The 19630-nt window shown below is 45.5% G+C and overlaps 2 protein-coding genes across 2 annotated transcripts in view; both read right to left on the bottom strand.

Moving 5' to 3' along the window:
* The window catches only part of LOC134568477 (oocyte zinc finger protein XlCOF6.1-like), a 234996-nt gene that overhangs the window by 49151 nt on the left and 166215 nt on the right, over positions 1-19630 (bottom strand). The gene's annotated exons all lie outside the window — the stretch shown is intronic.
* The window catches only part of LOC134568485 (gastrula zinc finger protein XlCGF17.1-like), a 38687-nt gene continuing 30589 nt past the window's right edge, over positions 11533-19630 (bottom strand). The window contains exon 2 of the mRNA XM_063427104.1: positions 11533-12517. Coding sequence (XP_063283174.1) covers positions 11600-12472 — 873 coding nt within the window. The 5' untranslated portion in view covers positions 12473-12517 and the 3' untranslated portion in view covers positions 11533-11599. The remainder of the gene's footprint in view (positions 12518-19630) is intronic.

The following is a 19630-nucleotide window of genomic DNA, read 5'->3' as shown; positions in this document are numbered from 1 at the left end:
GGTACCCACGGACGAGTGGGTTACCATTTTGTCTGGGAAACTGTCCTGTCAGGCCAGTAAAGCTTTCCGGGCCATCCCAGACGAGAACATTACAGACAATGGGCTAGTGAAAGAAGCCCTGCTGGCCAGATATGCCATCACACCGGAGGCATACCGTAGGCGATTCCGGGACACTACAAAGCAGAGTGGAGACTCCTATAGGAAGTGGGCATGCCGCCTCCATCGCACGGCAGCCCACTGGGTTGCTGGATGCCTATCAGTATCCGGAGAAGAGGTGCTGCAGCTGTTCCTGCTGGAGCACTTCTATGACAAGCTGACCACGGGGGTCAGAGAGTGTGTCCGTGACCAGAGACCCCTCACCCTGCCTGAAGCAGCTCGTCTGGAGGACGAGTATACTGACGCCCGCAAACTAGACACCCAGGTGGTCCAGAAGGCAGCCTGTGTGGACTACCGACCGACAGCACCCCCTCCAGCTGCCGCACACCAACCGCAGTCCTACCGTCCCACAGCACCACCTCCGGCTGCCACTTACCCACAGCAGCCCAGGTTCAACGCACAGAACTACTCTCAACCCATGAGGTGTTTCAGGTGTGAACAGATCGGACACCGAAAGCAGGACTACCCTTTGAATCCAGCCTGGCAGTCCTAGTCCCGGAAAAAAACAGCAATGGGGAACCCCGTACGCCAACGCCGGCTGCCCACTGCATTGAGGAGGAGGAACACTGGGGCACCCTGCATGAAGCTGACCCAGTCCAAGCACCTAACCGAGACAACAGACAACACAGACAGACTGTCCAGGTTAATGGAAAGGTAGCCAGTGACCTGCGAGATAGCGGCACCACCTTGACCCTGCTACAAAAGCACCTCATCCCAGAGAGCCTACACAGCAGGGAAACTGTAGCCGTAAGGGTAGCTGGAGGCACCATTTACCGGCTACCCACTGGCCTCGTTCACATGGATTGGGGAGTTGGTTTGGGACATGTGAGCCTGGGCATTATTAAAGATTTAACAAAAAACAAGGAGTAGAGTCAGCGCTAATCAGGAAGGCAGCAGTCCCAAAGCAGTTTTTGCTATCCATTGATAAAGCCTTATATTGGTGAAACGCGTTTGGATATTTTTACTGTTTTTTTATATACAGTTAATAAAAGATTTTGGTAATTTTTACGTTGGAACCATCATCTTTTACTATTACCTGGTTTTTATATATATTTTATATTGTATACTTCTTTTATTATTTTTACTCCTTGGATAACATACTCCAAAGAATCCTAGGTGGGGATTATACCACCTACGCTGTTACATAGAGCAGTTAGTCTGCCCTATATATTGTCAGTATATTTTATTATCTTATCCTATCACTTAAGATTTTATTGAGAGCACTATCGCTGTTTTGTCTTCTCTCCGAGCTACTGATATTCGTGTCAAGATCACTCATCCCATATCCTACAAGCGGGGATTATACCGCTGCACGCCTAACAAACTAGAGCTAGCTGAAGCTCTATCGAATGTGAGTGTATCTATTATATTTTAAATCTTTTATCGCATGTGTGGAACATACCGCACCATTATTGTTTCCATTTTTATTTCCAACTTGGTTACCTGTCACCACATAGAAGAGGACACTTGCCGTATATCCTGTAAGCGGGGATAATACTGCAAGCCATTCACACCAGATCTGGATTAAGCTCTGTCAACTGTAAGTAAGAACTCTTCTATTTTTACACAATTGGATTATCCTCTATGCCACTGACATCTTCTGGATATCGTATAAAGTAGAACTTTGGACACAACGACATAGATCGTATTGGACTTAATATCATTATCTGTCGTACACAGAGGCGCAGACCCATCCCCCATTCTTTTACATTATTAAAGATTTGCCAGCGGATCTACTCTTTGGGAACGATTTGGCCCCCCTTGTTTCAGCATACGCCCCATTGGGCCCCACAGAGGCCAATCCTGTTACCACCCGTGCCCAGACCCGAACACGTGTCAATGGCCATCTTGGACGCCCAGCGGTGTTCGTCGACGATTCCATGGAACGAAAAACAGACACTATTTTCATGCCAACACCGCTGAAGCCGCCGACCTTCCTTCATCTGTTCATCCGTTCATGCGAACACCGTGTCATTAGGTACATTTCTATACAAACAGAGCCACCCCAGATAGCTGTCCCATGGAGGCTATTCGTATAACGAAAAAAGACTATGTGAAAGACTTTGGCTCCATGGCGATTGGACTGTGTGTATGGGATCTGAGCACTATCCGGTAATATTGTGCACTCAGATCCAAGCTATCTGGGGATTTGTTGTATGTGGGGATTCTGTTTGGTAATTTTGGAATTATATATTTTCATGTGTTTTATTATCCCTTGTAAAATGGAGGTTGTAGCGGGACCTGGGTAACCTGGCTGGTTATCCCATTTGTCTAGAGTAGGTTAGACCCATTTTCCCAGTAAAAGGACGGAACACAGTCCAGAGGGGGTCTCCATCCAGCACAGCACACACACACATACAGGAGGGTGCTGTGATAACAATCTCCCACTCTTGGAGATACTAACAGGACACAGGGACATGCATGAATACACTTCACTTATAGGGGGGTGAACTTTGGGGCTTGGGGGAGTAGCCCCGGGTCCCATCTGGGATCCCTGCAAAAAGTTGGGTGATTGGATGTACAGAGCCGGAGATATCAGCATCGGAAGTCTGGGGCTCAAGGCTCTGTACATCCTGTGACCTTTATGGGCAAAGCAACACAGTCCTCTAGGGTAACAGGTATAGAACAACAGTCTCTTATGCATAAAAGGTGTGTTTTTTTTTACATTGTGCACAAAAATCCATGCAGTAATCAGTTTGTTCAAAACTGCAGCAAAACAGAAACGAAAGTTCTACAAACAAAATCCTAGCTCAAATTCGAGCACTTACTAAACATAAAGTAATGTCCCTTACTAAACCAGGGTAATAATCTAAACAAATCAACAAAATAAACATTGGTTTCACGAACCTTTAGCACTTTTCTGGTGCTGCTCTGCACAGACCTGCTCTCTCTGCAGGTCAGATTGTATCTCCTCCCTTTCTGCTCTAAGACCTGCTAATTAAAGCCTCAGCAGTTGCTAATTGGGCAGGTGAATGAGTACAGGCTATGGAGGATTCTGGGTCCTAAATACCTTCTGTAACGGATCGCCTGGCACCCCGACTGGGTACCTCCGTTAATGGATGCTCCTAGTGCTTCCTGAGGACTCCAAGCACTCTGGCAGACACCACAATCACCGAATCCGGGAAACCTTTTAAATTCTCCCAAGCATATGAATGCCGTAGACCATTGAATAGGAACCATACGAATAGGCTTGTACTCCTAGCAGTCAACTGGAACAGCATGCCATAAATCCTTCCCCCCAATAATGAGACGACACATCACTTTGAGGGTAAAACAGGAACTGAGGACTGGGACACCCAGTCTGGCTTTTATTACAAACAAGTACATACAGGACACTCCCAGGGGGAGGATGAAATTAACCAATCACAGGGATGTACCTCCCACACATTTCCTCCCCTTAGATTAACAGTTAAACCAATTATTACATACAATAAAAATACAGTTTTTACACACACACTGTAACTTTAAAACCATACATTCAATTTCAATAAAAGTTGCATATTCAGACTCAGCATACATCAAACATAAACACTTCCAAAAATCAGCCAAATCCCTCCAGTGGATCAAAAGTTAGCTGGAAGTCCTTTATGACCGACCGCAAGCACAATTTCCTGCCCAAAACAGTTCCATAGATTTGGGCTGTGCGGTCGGTCAATTTCATGCCGAAAAAACGACTAAGTCCCATTTCGAACGGGACTTAGTCTCTGGAGCTGCAAGTTCCGTATGGGAGAAGGTAAGGGTCAGCGGTGTTCGGCAGAATGTGTAGCCGATTTTAGTTCCACAGAATCTTTAGCATACACCGCTGACCGCATTCGAGGAAACCAAGATGGCCGCCGCCACGTGCAATTAACCTGCAGTAACCTCACAGCCTGGGAGGTAAATTGCCTGCACACTTTAGCTTCTGGGTGGTCCGCCTGTGTGGTACTTGGTTCAGTAGGCCCTATTTACTGAACCAAGTGGGAGAAAGCCAGGAACAAGTTATTTTCCCGTCTGGGGACATAGTCTTAAAGGGACATTGTTCACCAAAGTCACAATATGTCCCCAGACGGTTCTTAAAGGGCCATACACACCAATAAAAGTCCATACGTTTTCAGGGGCCATAGTCTTAAAGGGTATTGTTACCCAAAGTCTCAATATGTCCCCAGACAGTTCTTAAAGGGCCAGCAGCAGTACAATAAAATACCATTCACTGTGCTTAAAGGGCCAGTAGCCGCCATATAAAGTACGATATGCCCCAAATAACCCAGGGGCCATAGTCAGTAGGTAGGAGGCTAGCAAACAGGCTTCTCCAGGGCCCAGTGGCGAGGTTGGTTTCGCCACATTTCTCCCCTTTTCCAAACAGACTAACAGGGTACCTGACCTCTTGCCGGTCAGTGCCCTTGTTAGTCCAGCAGCCCACCCACAAAACAGAAACAGCAGTACAGCCCACCCACAATAAATGGTTACTACACCTGAGTAAGGGAATAACTTGTCCAGGTCCAGGTGCCTCACCACGGCTTTGTGGGGGACTGGTAGGCCGTTTTGGTGGGTTGCTGAGTGGGCAGAGACCAGCGGTACTCTGCCCTGATGCCAGCACTACCACGGGAGTAGTCTGGTTGGAGCCTGGTTGCTGGAGACCGACTGTCTCCCCTTTAGCTGCGCAGCTCTGCTGTTGGTGGGGGAGACCGACTGTCTCCCCTTTGGCTAAGCAGCCTTGTTGCTGGGGGACAGGACTGACTGTCCTTACACCCTGTGCTGTAGGTGCAGAGACCACAGTCCCATCTGCACAGTTGTGGGGCTTACAGTCTCCCCCTGGTACATTAAGCTGCCACTGGGGAGAGGTGGTAGCCAGCTCCTCTCCCATTAGAACACTCTGCCGCTGGGGAGAGGAGGTAACAATCTCCTCTCCCAGGCATACTTTCAGTCTTTGTGGAGGGAGACCGACTGTCTCTCCTCCCAATGCAGTGTCCTGCTGCCGGGGAACGGAGACTGGGCTCTCTATTCCCAAAAAATCACGCTGCTGCTGGGGGGTAGGACCAACTACCTCTGCCCCCTGTAACTCAGCCTGCCGCTGGGGAATGGAGACTGGGCTCCCAATTCCCTGCAATTCACACTGCCGCTGGGGAATGGAGACTGGGCTCCCAATTCCCAACAAATCACACTGCCGCTGGGGAGGGAGGACGGCCCCCTCAGCTCCCTGTAGCTTGGGCGCAGAGACCACGGTCCCATCTGCGCTGGTGTGGGGCTTACTGTCTCCCCTTGGTGTGCTAAGCTGCCGCTGGGGAGAGGGGGTAACAAACTCCTCTCCCTTACACACTTTCAGCCGCTGGGGAGCAGGGCTGACCCTCTGTACTCCCTGTAGGCAGGGCGCAGAGACCACGGTCCCATCTGCCCTGGTGAGGGGCTTACTGTCTCCCCTTGGTGAGCTGTGCTGCCGCTGGGGAGAGGGAATAACAAACTCCTCTCCCTTACACACCTTCAACCGCTGGGGAGAGGGGATAACAGGCTCCTCTCCCTGCACCGTAGACTGCCGCTGGGGAGCAAGAACGGCACCTTCAGCTCCCTGTAACGCACACTGCCGCTGGGGATCTGGGCCGACTGCCCAGCATCCCTGTAGGGCCGGTAGAGAGACCGCAGTCCCATCTCCACCTGCCATCTGTGGGTCTTCCCAGGACCAATCCGTGAGGCCCCTCAACATTTGTGAGTAAGGGCCACCTGCTTCCCCACCTGGCAACTCTGGCTGCTGCTGGGGATCTGGGCCGGCTGCCCAGCATCCCGGTGGAGTGACCTTGGTCCCATCTCTACCTGCCTGTTGTGGTTCCTCACAGGACCAGTCTATGAGGACCCCCACTTCGGGTTCCTCCCGCCGCCTCAGGGAAAGACGGCTAACCTCCTCGGATGCAGCCTCTACCCGGCTGCTGTAACGCTCCTGCTGCTGAGCATACTTCCTCTCTTTTGCCAACCGGAATTCTCGGTCCAGCCTTGTGTTTCGCTCGGCCATGACCTGGTTCCAGATCACCCGGCGTGTCTCCATGGGTATATCATCCCCATACTCGGCCACTCGCTGCCTCACCTCGGCCAGCCAATCATCTCCAGAGCCAGAACCTTCCATACTTGTCTGCTCCCAGGGGCGCTGCACGACTGCTAGCGTTGCCCTCAATTTGTAAATCCAAACGAACTGTGTCTCCGAGCTGCTTTACCTCACACTAGGACGCCATCCCACCACTTGCCACCAATGTAACGGATCGCCTGGCACCCCGACTGGGTACCTCCGTTAATGGATGCTCCTAGTGCTTCCTGAGGACTCCAAGCACTCTGGCAGACACCACAATCACCGAATCCGGGAAACCTTTTAAATTCTCCCAAGCATATGAATGCCGTAGACCATTGAATAGGAACCATACGAATAGGCTTGTACTCCTAGCAGTCAACTGGAACAGCATGCCATAAATCCTTCCCCCCAATAATGAGACGACACATCACTTTGAGGGTAAAACAGGAACTGAGGACTGGGACACCCAGTCTGGCTTTTATTACAAACAAGTACATACAGGACACTCCCAGGGGGAGGATGAAATTAACCAATCACAGGGATGTACCTCCCACACATTTCCTCCCCTTAGATTAACAGTTAAACCAATTATTACATACAATAAAAATACAGTTTTTACACACACACTGTAACTTTAAAACCATACATTCAATTTCAATAAAAGTTGCATATTCAGACTCAGCATACATCAAACATAAACACTTCCAAAAATCAGCCAAATCCCTCCAGTGGATCAAAAGTTAGCTGGAAGTCCTTTATGACCGACCGCAAGCACAATTTCCTGCCCAAAACAGTTCCATAGATTTGGGCTGTGCGGTCGGTCAATTTCATGCCGAAAAAACGACTAAGTCCCATTTCGGACGGGACTTCGTCTCTGGAGCTGCAAGTTCAGTATGGGAGAAGGTAAGGGTCAGCGGTGTTCGGCAGAATGTGTAGCCGATTTTAGTTCCACAGAATCTTTAGCATACACCGCTGACCGCATTCGAGGAAACCAAGATGGCCGCCGCCACGTGCAATTAACCGGCAGTAACCTCACAGCCTGGGAGGTAAATTGCCTGCACACTTTAGCTTCTGGGTGGTCTGCCTGTGTGGTACTTGGTTCAGTAAGCCCTATTTACTGAACCAAGTGGGGGAAAGCCAGGAACAAGTTATTTTCCCGTCTGGGGACATAGTCTTAAAGGGGCATTGTTCACCAAAGTCACAATATGTCCCCAGACGGTTCTTAAAGGGCCATACACACCAATAAAAGTCCATACGTTTTCAGGGGCCATAGTCTTAAAGGGTATTGTTACCCAAAGTCTCAATATGTCCCCAGACAGTTCTTAAAGGGCCAGCAGCAGTACAATAAAATACCATTCACTGTGCTTAAAGGGCCAGTAGCCGCCATATAAAGTACGATATGCCCCAAATAACCCAGGGGCCATAGTCAGTAGGTAGGAGGCTAGCAAACAGGCTTCTCCAGGGCCCAGTGGCGAGGTTGGTTTCGCCACACCTTCCTTCTATTACCCTCCCATAGACTGTCACATATCCTCCCCGCCAGCTTAGACCCATCGGTCGTAGCTGTCAGGATCCCGCGGGCGGCTGCGAGGGGAGGTTGCAGTCCACTCGCGGCACTCACCCTCCAGCCGTCCGCGGGTCCTTTCCCGGCATACGCTCGCTGGGCGGCATCCTCCCAGCCTCGGATGCCACCCGCGTCCTCCTCTCCGTCCCCCAGCGGCAGCATGCATGACGCTGAACGCTGGGGGACCGCCCACTCTTGTACACGCCGCGGTCAGCCACCTGACCCGGCGTTAAAGGCACAGTGCCTCAATCACAGTGGGAGGTATACATATCTCCCACGTGTGATTACTAATTCTGATTGGAAATTATCCAATCAGAATTAATCTAATGGTTTAAATACTTACCTTTCCTGTTCCTCCCTGCCCTGTTGTGGTCTTTGCTTACTACTATTGCTACTGAACTTGTGTTTCTGGTTACGTACTCTCTGGCTTGTTAAACTGACTTTGTGACTTTCTCCTACCCTTTGACCTCGGCTTGTTTCTCATTATTCTGTCTTCTGGTTCCCCTTACTCGGCTTGTCTCCTGACTATTCTCTGTGTGCTTAGCCCGGCCACTCTAAGGTCCGGTACTGCACCTTTTCTGTGTGTGTGTGTGTTAGCGTGTTGGGTACCCCGAATCGTGACAGTAGCGACCTTTGACCACAAACAATGGACTCTGGATAAACCATCTGCATTCCCCTGGTCTTTACTAGCTCGATGCTCCATAGAGAAGTTATTTGGCTGAAGACTAAGGAACCACCTAATTACTCTGGCATTTGTTTCCTTGTTTTGTCTCATCCACGTCAAGGGCGCATGATCTGTGACAAGTTTGAAACTTCTCCCCAATAGATAATACTTAAGTGTTTCTAGTGCCCATTTTATGGCCAAGCATTCTTTCTCAACCACTGAGTATCTCTGTTCATGGGGGTTCAGCTTTTTGCTCAGGTACATAATGGGATGTTCTTCTCCTCTGTGTACTTGAGAAAGAACCGCTCCTAGGCCCACATCAGATGCATCTGTCTGTACCAAAAATTATTTTGTAAAATCTGGGGCAACCAAATTGGGTCAGCACACAAAACCTCCTTCAGGGCACTAAATGCCTTCTCTACCTCTGGAGTCCATTTTATCATAACTGGGCCTTTTTCCTTAGTTAGTTCTGTCAATGGGTTTGTGATCGTAGCAAAGTTAGGTATGAATCTACGGTAGTAGCCCACTAAGCCTAGAAATGCCCTCACTTGTTTCTTTGTCACAGGACGTGGCCAATCCCAAATAGGATCTACCTTACTTTTCTGTGGTTTCAGGAGACCCCTCCCAATAGTGTAGCCCAAATACTTAGCCTCTTGCAAACCTATCGTACATTTGGATGGATTGGCAGTTAGACCTGCATCTCTTATAGACTTTATTACTGCCTGAACTCAGGGAAGGTGTGTTTCCCAATCTGTGCTGTGTATAACCACATCCTCAAGGTAGGCAGCCGCATATTCACAATATTCATCATTCTTTGGAAGGTGGCAGGTGCACCATGCAACCCAAAAGGTAAGACTTTATAGTGAAATAAACCTTCTGGTGTGGAAAAAGCTGTTTGTTTCTTTGGCCCGCTCTGTTAAGAGAACTTGCCAATAACCTTTAGTCAGATCTAATGTAGTCAGATATCTGGATCGTCCTAATCTCTCTATTAGGTCATCAACCCTAGGCATGGGATAAGCATCACATTTTTATATCTCATGTAATCTTCTGAAATCATTACAGAATCTGATTTCTCAGTTTGGCTTGGGTACCAACACTAGATGATTACTCCATTCACTTTGTGATTCCTCGTGAACCCCTTGCTCAAGCATCTTTTGAACCTCTGCTTAAATGGCTTCTTTTCTGGCCTCTGGGATTCGGTAAGGTTTCAAGTTAACCCTTTCCAGGTTCCGTAATTATGTCATGTTCAATAAAATGAGTCTTTCCTGGTACTGTAGCAAACACATCCCGATTTCTAGCAACAAACTCTCGGACCTCATTTTTCTGATGAGGTGCTAGAGTGTCAGCAATGTTAACCTCCGGTACTTTGTCTACTTTGGTCTGAGGAACTTTGTCTGTCATGGCCATCAAGACTTCTCTGTCTGTCCAGGGTTTAAGTAAATTTATATGGTATATTTGTTCGGGCTTTCTTCTACCAGGTTATCTCACCTTATAATCCACCTCATTGAATCGTTCAATGATCTCGTATGGGCCATGCCAGTTTGCAAGGAATTTACTTTCTACTGTGGGGATTAGTACCATAACCCTGTCTCTGGGTTGAAAGACCCTAAGTCTAGCATTCCTGTTATAACTAACTTTCTACAGTGACCGGTAAAACCACCTAAACTTATGGAACTAATTTGGGCAGCCCACCCAGGGTGAACCGGTCACACAAGCCTTCCATAGTTTTTGAGAACCCCTGAACCGATCTGGGTGAAATTTGAATATGTTGGTCACCCAGATCGGGGCTATCAGGGGACATGTATAAAGGGGTGTTCCAGATATTGGGAAAAATTGGATTTTTCTGCCTGGAGATAATCAAGTTATTACTTTATCAGACTTGATTATCTCCAGGGCTAGGGGAGGGAATTGTATGTTTGCATTGGGAGTGTTTTATGTTTTCACTGTATCCGATTGGTTATACTGTGTCCCTCCCTGTGGGATGTCCCCTTGCATGAGGACTTGCATAAAAGCCGATGTGTGGTAATTAAGCCGAGTTCTTTTGTACCCTTCTTCTTGACTTCGGCTGATGTTTTTCGTACGCTTTACTAAGGGAATCATCTTGTAAAGCTGTTGGTATTTCGTATGGGATTCGTCTATTACAACTACCGAACGGAAAGCTATATTCACTAGGCTCTGGCGATTCGGGAGAAAACTACCGAATGAGGTTTCCTTACATACACGAATGCACTTTTACACAAATTCTATAGGACAGGCTTAATACAATCTGCTACAGACATGTTACAAATCAACCGAATACATAGAACTCAATGCAATTTTTAGGGGACAGCCCAATGCCATCCACTACATACTTCCTCCAGGGTGTGAAGTCATCAGCATCCTGGGTGTAGCTCTGGATGGAGACGCCATCTTGTTACATGGAGGTTTCTTGATTGATGGGATGGGATGGGGGTGCCCTGGCGGCCATTTTGATTAGTGAATGAACACAGGTGCACATAGTAAATAGGCATTTTACTAATATTCATTTCTATCCATCACAGCTTTGGCTGAAGGACTTCTTAGCAGAGTCCTGAGTGAAACTTATGATTGCTGTTACTTGGGGCTTAGGCTTTAGGAGAGAGAGTCTGGGGCAGATAAACACCAGTTATGGCTGCAGGCAGGCAGATATTGAGGTGAACAAAATAAATTAATGGGAGAGATAAGATAGATAAAATTCATAAATGGAGAACATCAATTATCCAGACAATGTGTGGAATAACTCCAACACTAACAAAAATAAACACTAAACAAAGCAAGAGTTGAGCATGAAATGTATAGTAGTTTTCAAATTAAACAGTAAAATTATAGGGGAGGAGTGTAAAGAGGGGCTCGGTAGAGTTATCACAACACCAATGCATCATTTGTAAATTGACTGGCACTGTCAGTTATTTATTGTGTCTGGATGAGAAAGGCTATGCTTTAAAGTGAAACACTGGATGGTAAACAAAATTTGTATTACGATTTTAGAATGGTTCACCTTCACAATACAGGATGTTTTATTCCCATTTTAATCCATAAATGAATTAGAACATCTACGATATTTCTCTGACATTAAAAACAAGAAAAATGTTTCTCCCTGCCCTGTTTTAGTTCTCTGGTGTGCATCAAGATTAGGTTTACTGGCAAAACATTTTCCACTTTCTGAACATTAGAACATTTTCTCTCCTGTGTGAGTTTTCTGATGTGCAACAAGAAGTGATTTACAGACAAAGCATTTTCCACATTCAGAACATGAGAACGACTTTGCTCCTGTATGAGTCCTCTGATGTTTAAGAAGGTGTGTGTGCCAACTAAAACATTTTCCACATTCAGAACATGAGAATGGCTTCTCTCCTCTGTGATATTTCTGATGCCTAGTAAGACCTGTTTTACGGCCAAAACATTTTCCACATTCAGAACATGAAAAAGGTTTATTTTCGTTGTGAGTTCTCTGATGTCTAATATGATCTAGTTTAAAATGAAAACATTTCCCACATTCAGTACACGAGTAAGGCTTTTCACCTGTGTAAGGCCTTTGGTGTATAACAAGATCTTTCTGATTGCAAAAACTTTTCCTACATTTTAAACTAGAGAAATTTTTCTCTCCTGTGTGAGTTTTCTGATGTGAAATTAGACTTGCTTTACTGCCAAAACATTTTCCACATTCAGAACATGAGAAAGGTTTCTCTCCTGTGTGAGTTCTCTCGTGTGTCTCAAGGGACTGTTTAGTGATGAAACATTTCCCACATTCAGAACATGAGAAAGGTTTCTCTCCTGTGTGAATTCTCTGGTGTGTAACAAGATTTGTGAACTGGCTAAAACATTTTCCACATTCAGAACATGAGAACGGTTTCTCTCCTGTGTGAATTCTCAGATGTGTAACAAGACAAGTTTTGCTGGCAAAACATTTTCCACATTCAGAACATGGGTAACGTTTTGCTTTTCCGTTTACTATCTCCTTTGTAGTTTTATAGGATTCTGACAGATTCCTTGATTTGTCAGAATTGGTATCATTGGTCCTTCTATTAAAAGATTTCTTCATATTCCTGTTCAGGTTCTTCAGAATAACCTTGGCTGACGGGAAAACCTGAAAAATGTATTGGGAGTTAAAAATTAAAATCTGTCTCTAAATGATTTGTTTACCAAATTAGAAACATTACATGAAACATCAGAAATATGACTATTAAACCTCACGGTGATTGATCAGCACCTTAATAATATATTGTGTGTTTTAATTCTCTTTATTATAAAAAATGTGTACACACATTTATTATTTGCTTTGCACAATGCATTTTAGTTCATAAAGCCTAATTTACCTACATTCCCTCTCGCAGGTAAGCTTGTTGAGCAGGGCCCTCAACCCCCTCCTGTTCCTGTACGACCACTTCTCTGGTTACATTTTCATGTTTGTTAGTCCACTCATTGTAAAGCGCTGCAAAATTTGATGGTGCTATATAAATAATAATTCATACTTCAGGAATGGTTCACGGGATCACAGCTTGTATAACGTATTCCACCATTTTAAGGTCTGCAAACAGTACCGCCCCCTCCCCCCCCCCACACACACACACACACACACACACACACACAGTAAATAAAACATCAAAGATGATCATATTCCTACAGTCAGGAAAGGAGAGGCAAATCGGTTTCTCTCATATGCTTTCTTGGATTACCGTATTTAATCGGCGTATAACACGCACCTCATTTTCAGAAGGAAATTCCAGGAAATTTCCACCTCTCCCATAGTATCCCCCCCTCATCCCATAGTATTCTTCCCCCCTCCCATAGTGTCCCCCCTGTAGCGGAGTAGAGGTATTATCCAAGGTATCTCCGCTGGTAGACAGGAAAGGTAATCCAAGACAGGTACAAGACAGGTAGCGTAGTTACAATCCCTTCCCTCCAAGAACTAGACGACACATAGCTTGGAGGTCAACTGAGGTTTTATTCACACACTTGCAGTATTTATGGGATTTCCCATGCAAGGGGTTTCCCTACAGACAATTCAGGGGTGAAGGAACAGGGGACTACGTGGGGGACTGAACCAGAGAGACATTTCCCCCATAATACACTGCTACACGAGAGGGATCCTCCCACTAGAGTATACCGTTAAGTGCATTATCCCCTCGTGTAGCAGAAACATACTTTTACATTAAAATACATATTTGTAATATTGTTCGTCAGATTTGGGCGAACAGGTGTTCGGCAGATAGCTGGGGTCGGGGCGCACATTCCCTGAAAGTGCCGCTCCGATCCCAGCTTAAATAACCGAACACCGCATATACTACATTTATTTTCTAAGTTCCCCCCAAACTACCGAAGGATCCCATAGAACCCGATACCGAAAGACCGGGGCTCCCGAACGGCTAGAAAAGTCCAGCGGTATTCGTGCCGCCGAGTGTCCGATTTTAGTTCCAGGCACTCGACGACCGAACACCGCTGGGCTAACAAAGGATCCAAGATGGCCGACCGCCACGTGGTCGGTAGCCGAACGACGGCCACCCGGAATCCTCTTAATTTACCGTTTGCAATAATGTTGCAGCCTTTAACGAGAGCCACCCGATCTCCTGAGGGTGGTCTCCATTCAGCAGTTTGGTTGTTTCACGAACAGGGATGGAAATCTCTGTTCGTGGAACGATTACATGAGTGCCGACGGGTTTTATACCGCCAGCATGCGAACTCGTTATGCATACAGTACATTACATTTGCGTACCCTTGGTTCTTAAAGAGATACGTACAGGTTTTAATAGAAATACAGGTTACTAATGGCTGCTGCCGCCACACCCCCCACCTTTCCATAGTGTCCCCTAGTGCACTTTCCCTCTTGTCCCATAATTACTTACTAGTCTTGAAGCATGGGCCGGCTTCACAGCGGTACTGGAACTTAAATTTCAGGTTCCGGTTTCCGGCGGGACTGAAAGGAAGTCCCGCCGGAAACTGAAATTGAAGTTCCAGTACCGCGATGCGGGCTGAACACCGGCCCACGCTTCAAGACAGGTAAGTAAATATGGGATATCGGCGTATAACACTCACCCGTGATTTTCCCCCTATTTTCAGGGAGAAAAAGTGCGTGTTATACGCCGATAAATACGGTACTTTAGCAAGTGTACTTGCCATATATGGGAATTGTTCTTAAAATGCAGGATTTTCACTCATTTGCTATTTTATTAAACTATACGGCTAGAAATGCATTCAGGGTAATTGACAATTTTAGTAAGAGAAGGGATACTGTATATTGTCTAAAGCATGGGTGTCCAACCTTTTGGCTTTTCTGGGCCACATTGAGTGTTGAGAAGAAGTTCTCAGGCCGCATATAAAATATATACTATAGTTAAGGTATATAAGTAATAAAAAGTATTTTTTTTTTTTTTTTTTACACCCGTTCCCTCCTCAAACATGAAACATGACTATGTCATTGCTATGTCTTGTCTAACCTGTTATTGTAATATAATTACTCGCAATTCTGACCTTGCATGTTGAGCCATAAAGCGACATCTATTAGCTTGATATCTTTACGTGATATGTATAAAAAAAAGTGCATTGCCTGTCTAACCCCCACTGTAACCAATGTCTTGAAACCTGCATATGGAATGCCTTTGGGGTACCATATGTATGCCTGTGACCAATATACGCACTGCAAAAATAAAGAATTATTAAAAAAAAAAAAAAAAAAAAAAAAAACACACACCACACCTTACATGGCTAATAATAATAAACACCTCTAATCACAGAACACGTTTAGGTATGTTCAAATATTATATATTGTGGCAAATGTGCAGCAGGTTGCGGCGTTAGCACTGCACTGTCCCCTCCCGACGCACTACCCCCTTCCCTACACAGTATTTCATGGTTTCTACCTATCCTATGCAGTCCGCGCTCGAGCACCGCACAATTGAGTCACACATGCAAAATAATAATTATTGATGGGATCCAGTGGCAGAACGAATGAAGAGAGGGCCTTCGTTCAAGAATTTTCCTTGGGTCCCTTAGCGCAAGCATGGCCAAAAGGCAGATAGATCCCCATTTCTTATACAAATCCCACAATGCTTTTCCTGGTGGGGATCTACCATGTAGCCATCCTTCCAGAACTGCATTTGTGAGCAGAGTTTGTGTGTAAACATGTTTTGTGTGTTTTAATGTATGTATGAATTTGTGTGAAGTGTTGGCATTTGAATACAGTTGTAAGTTTAAATGTACTGTTGCCATTTAAAAGTAGTGGTGTACTTTTATATAGTGTTTGTGTTGTAGATATGATTAGTGTTTTTACTATGTTTGTACGTAGAGCTGGCATTTGCGGTGATTTACACACATACACTGTCCCGCACATGCACACCGAAACACGCACTGACACATTATATATATATATATACAGTGGGACCTCGGTTTACAAACGCTTCGGTTAACATAATTTTCGGTTTACAAATGAAAATCCATTGAAAATAATGCCTCGGTTTACAAATTTGTTTCGCAATACACAATTGCACCTGGGAGGTTTATAGCACCGCCCCCTGCATGCTGGAGCCTGTGGGTAGCATGTGGCGTCGAGTGTGGAGGTGTTGGAGCGGCTTTTGCATCAAGGTTTGGTGCCATTCTGGAAATTGTTTGCAGTGGTTTTGGGACTTTTTGGAACTTTTTTGGTGCATTTCTCAAGCACTGGAAAGGTAGGGAGCTGAGCTTCATCGTTTGCATGCCTTTTATTGTGTGTTCTGCATTGTGGGTTGGTTTCCAAGCCAACTCATTTTGACTTATTTCTGACCTCCAGAACGGATTAATTGGTTTTCAATGCATTCCTATGGGATACCGCGTTTCGGTTTACAAATGTTTCGCAATAAGAAACGTCCCGGAGAACGCATTAAATTCGTAAACCGAGGTCCCTATATATATATATATATATATATATATATACACACACACACACACACACACACACACACACTAATAACACACGCTGGAAACGCACACACTGATGTAATGGACACTGATAACACACCCTGATGTAACACAGGCACATAAAACACTTCTGTAATGCACACTGTAACGGACAGTTTCAGCAGACAAGGGGTTAAAATCCGTTTAGGCGATAATCCCCTTTTCAAAGACAGGCACAGCTACTGTAAAATCACCAAAACTCACGAATTGGATATAAGTGAATGCACCAAACTCCCGAACTGCATACAAGGGAATAAGGTAGCACTCCAAACTCACGAATAGCTGCTAGCAGACAAACAAGAAAAGCTCCCAAACGGCTTACACTCCTGGAAATCAGTCTCTATCAGCATACAGTGAATCCCCCCAAAGACGAGACAAGGCTCCGTGTTGAGGGTCAAGCAGTGGTCTAATTTATTCAGGGCTACCTGCCCCTGTATTTATGCAGGTCTCCCACCTGGTGGACACTCCCCTAGGGGACCAGATGGAAGACTGTAACAACGGACAGACAAGTACCAATTACAGACATACAGCAGTAAAACATCCCCACAATGCATCCTGGCTTCTTCTCCTCTGCCCTGGAGATAATTGAGAAGTAATTCAATTATCTCCTAGGACAAAGGCAAAACTCCATTGCACACGTGGGGACACAAAAACAGCAAACACTTTAGAATACATAAAGTCACCTTTTACACATAAAACACAGACATGTAACATATCCCCAGATAGCTCAGGTCTGAGTGTACATTAATAGGTGAATGGCACTCAGACCACACAAATACAGTTTAATTGCCATGGAGCTAAAGTCTTTAATTCCACGAACAGGCTCCATGGCATGGCTATCTGGGTTACAACATTCCCATAAAATAAACTCCCGAAGTTCCAGGTGTTTGTTAAATTGTCCCGAATAGGAACCAGGGGGCTGGAGGCTCAGCGGTGCCTGCACGTAAATGTGTCCGCTTCTAGTGCATGAAAGCCGGGCAGAAAAGCCCTGGCTGCCCGGGGAGCTCCAGAACACCGCCATCGTGTGGCGGCTAGGTGTAATCGCGACCACCCAGTAACAATCAATTAAGCTGTGGTTAACCGCAGCTACTGGGTGGTCAATTGCCGGCACACGCTCGTTAAGCCGCGGTTAACTGTGGCTTCAGGGAGGTCGATAGGAGGCACACGCCAGCTTCTGGGTGGCCAATTAACGGCGCCGGCGGGCTTCCCACGGCTCTAGGGAGGCTGATAGAATCTACCGAACGGCTGTGCAGAAAGGAAGAAATAAATCTTCCTGCACAGTAAAATTAACCCTTTAACTGCCGGTCCATAATCCAAAGGCAGCAGGCGGGAAACCAGGCTCCTCCAATGCAATGTGGCGAGATTGGTCTCGTGTCACACACACACACACACACACACACAGATGAAACAACAAACAAACAAAAAAAAAAAAAAACACAGTTATAACATACTCAAATCTACACAAAAGATCCCAATTTACAATATCTGCTACATACCTTTTTGGTGCAGGGAGGTGGATTCCCTGTGTTTTCTGTAGCGTCTGGCTGATTGTGATAGGAGTCTCAGTTGGCTCCTATCTAGTATCTCCCGCGCGGCTTCTTCATACGCCAGGAGGAAGTGACTTGCAATCACTTCCTCCTGGCACTGCGGCAAAGCAATAGCGCCACCGGGTCCCTGAATCAACTTTGTTTAGTTCCGTGGCCGGCGGGCCGCATTGCCTGCAGTTCCGGGCCGCATGCTGCCTTTGAAATGTCGGTCTTCAGGAGTTATTTCTGCAACTCCATTATCCCACGCAGCTCTCCGTACCTCACAAGGAGGATACTACCGTCTATCACTATTTTGTGCTCGACTTGGCAAAAGACAATATTTACTTTTATTTGGCCTTTATTTTAATTTAAATACCAGGTAATTGCATGACAGCTGATACTTTATTATCTTATACTTACAATTTTCCATGTTTACTATAATTATTTTGGTTATAATTATAAACTTTAAGATTGGATATATTTACGCTCTATTCTCCAATGTGGCGATCTTTTTTTCAGCTGAGGCTCAGTACTGGTGGATCCAAAAGGCAGGTACTTGATTATCAAAGGCCATATTAATGGAGTACAGTAACGGTGTCAATCTATACCTAGCAAATAAGAGATAGTCCTTTCTGACTTCCGCTATTCACAAGTTAGAAACGTTGTCTTCTGGGCCATCTCCTCCATGGGGTCTGCTTCCTAACACACGGTTTTCAGCTGATGGATTGCTACAGTCAACATATAAAAGCAAGAAAGACAGTTCCCCTAGCCTTCTTTCTTGTTTTTATATGAACTCCCCCCGAACAAAAAAATATATAATTTGAGCCCTTTTTATTATTAAAATTTGCCTCCTACAGAAAATACAGTGTTTACATGAGGAAGGCTGCAGGGAACTTGAAGTTGAATAACCTCATTAAGCTGAAGTTGTTCAGGTGACTATAGTGTCCCTTTACCCACACCAAAAATGTTTTTATGCTTTGTTCCTCACCCCACCTATTTTAATGTTGTGGTCTACTGTGGCCTTTGAAAAAAAAAAAATCAAGGAAAATGGCACCAGTTAGGTCTCCTTGTTCCATGCCAGTTTGGATGTCATTGCAAACTTTTAAGAGGGCAGTTGTAGTGGATCTTTCCAGCCTTGTGTTTAAGATCTCTTCTGGGAAGCTCACACCCTACCTGAGCAGAATGCTCTCCTCGGCTGTTCAAAGATTCAGAGAGCTCAATCAGCTGTTCCACGGCCATTTGCAACAGTCTGATTTTTAAACATACCCAGTCCAGCAAAGAACTCCGCTCAATCAGCTGTTCCACCTCCATTTGGAAGCGGTAGCCTTCTGGAAGACTGATTCCCCTCCCACCCACCCCATGCTCATTTCCTCATTTAGATATAGTCTACCACACAACTTTCGTTCTCCTGAAATGACAGGTGCAAACACTGATCAGCACATCCTTCCAATCTCTTAACCCTACAGAATACATGCCCTCGCTCCCTACAAATAGCTATAAATCACACATATTATATACTTTTATTTAATTTTTCACTATTTGTTTCATTTTCATTCTACATACCTCATACCACTAACATGAATCCAAATATTACCATACTGTTTTTTTCTCTCAATCCAATTTTGTTCACATCACTACCGGCATAAGCACACACCTCAAACTGGTAAACAAGTTATCATACACCATGGCCTGCTCTGTTCCTGTAACTTATCTGCTGAGTGCTGGTGGAGAGTTATAAAAAATAG

Source organism: Pelobates fuscus, chromosome 7 (assembly GCF_036172605.1).
Source record: "Pelobates fuscus isolate aPelFus1 chromosome 7, aPelFus1.pri, whole genome shotgun sequence".
Taxonomy (NCBI): domain Eukaryota; kingdom Metazoa; phylum Chordata; class Amphibia; order Anura; family Pelobatidae; genus Pelobates; species Pelobates fuscus.
Note: the sequence above shows the minus strand (reverse complement) of the source record. Positions and strands in the feature narration are given on the sequence as shown.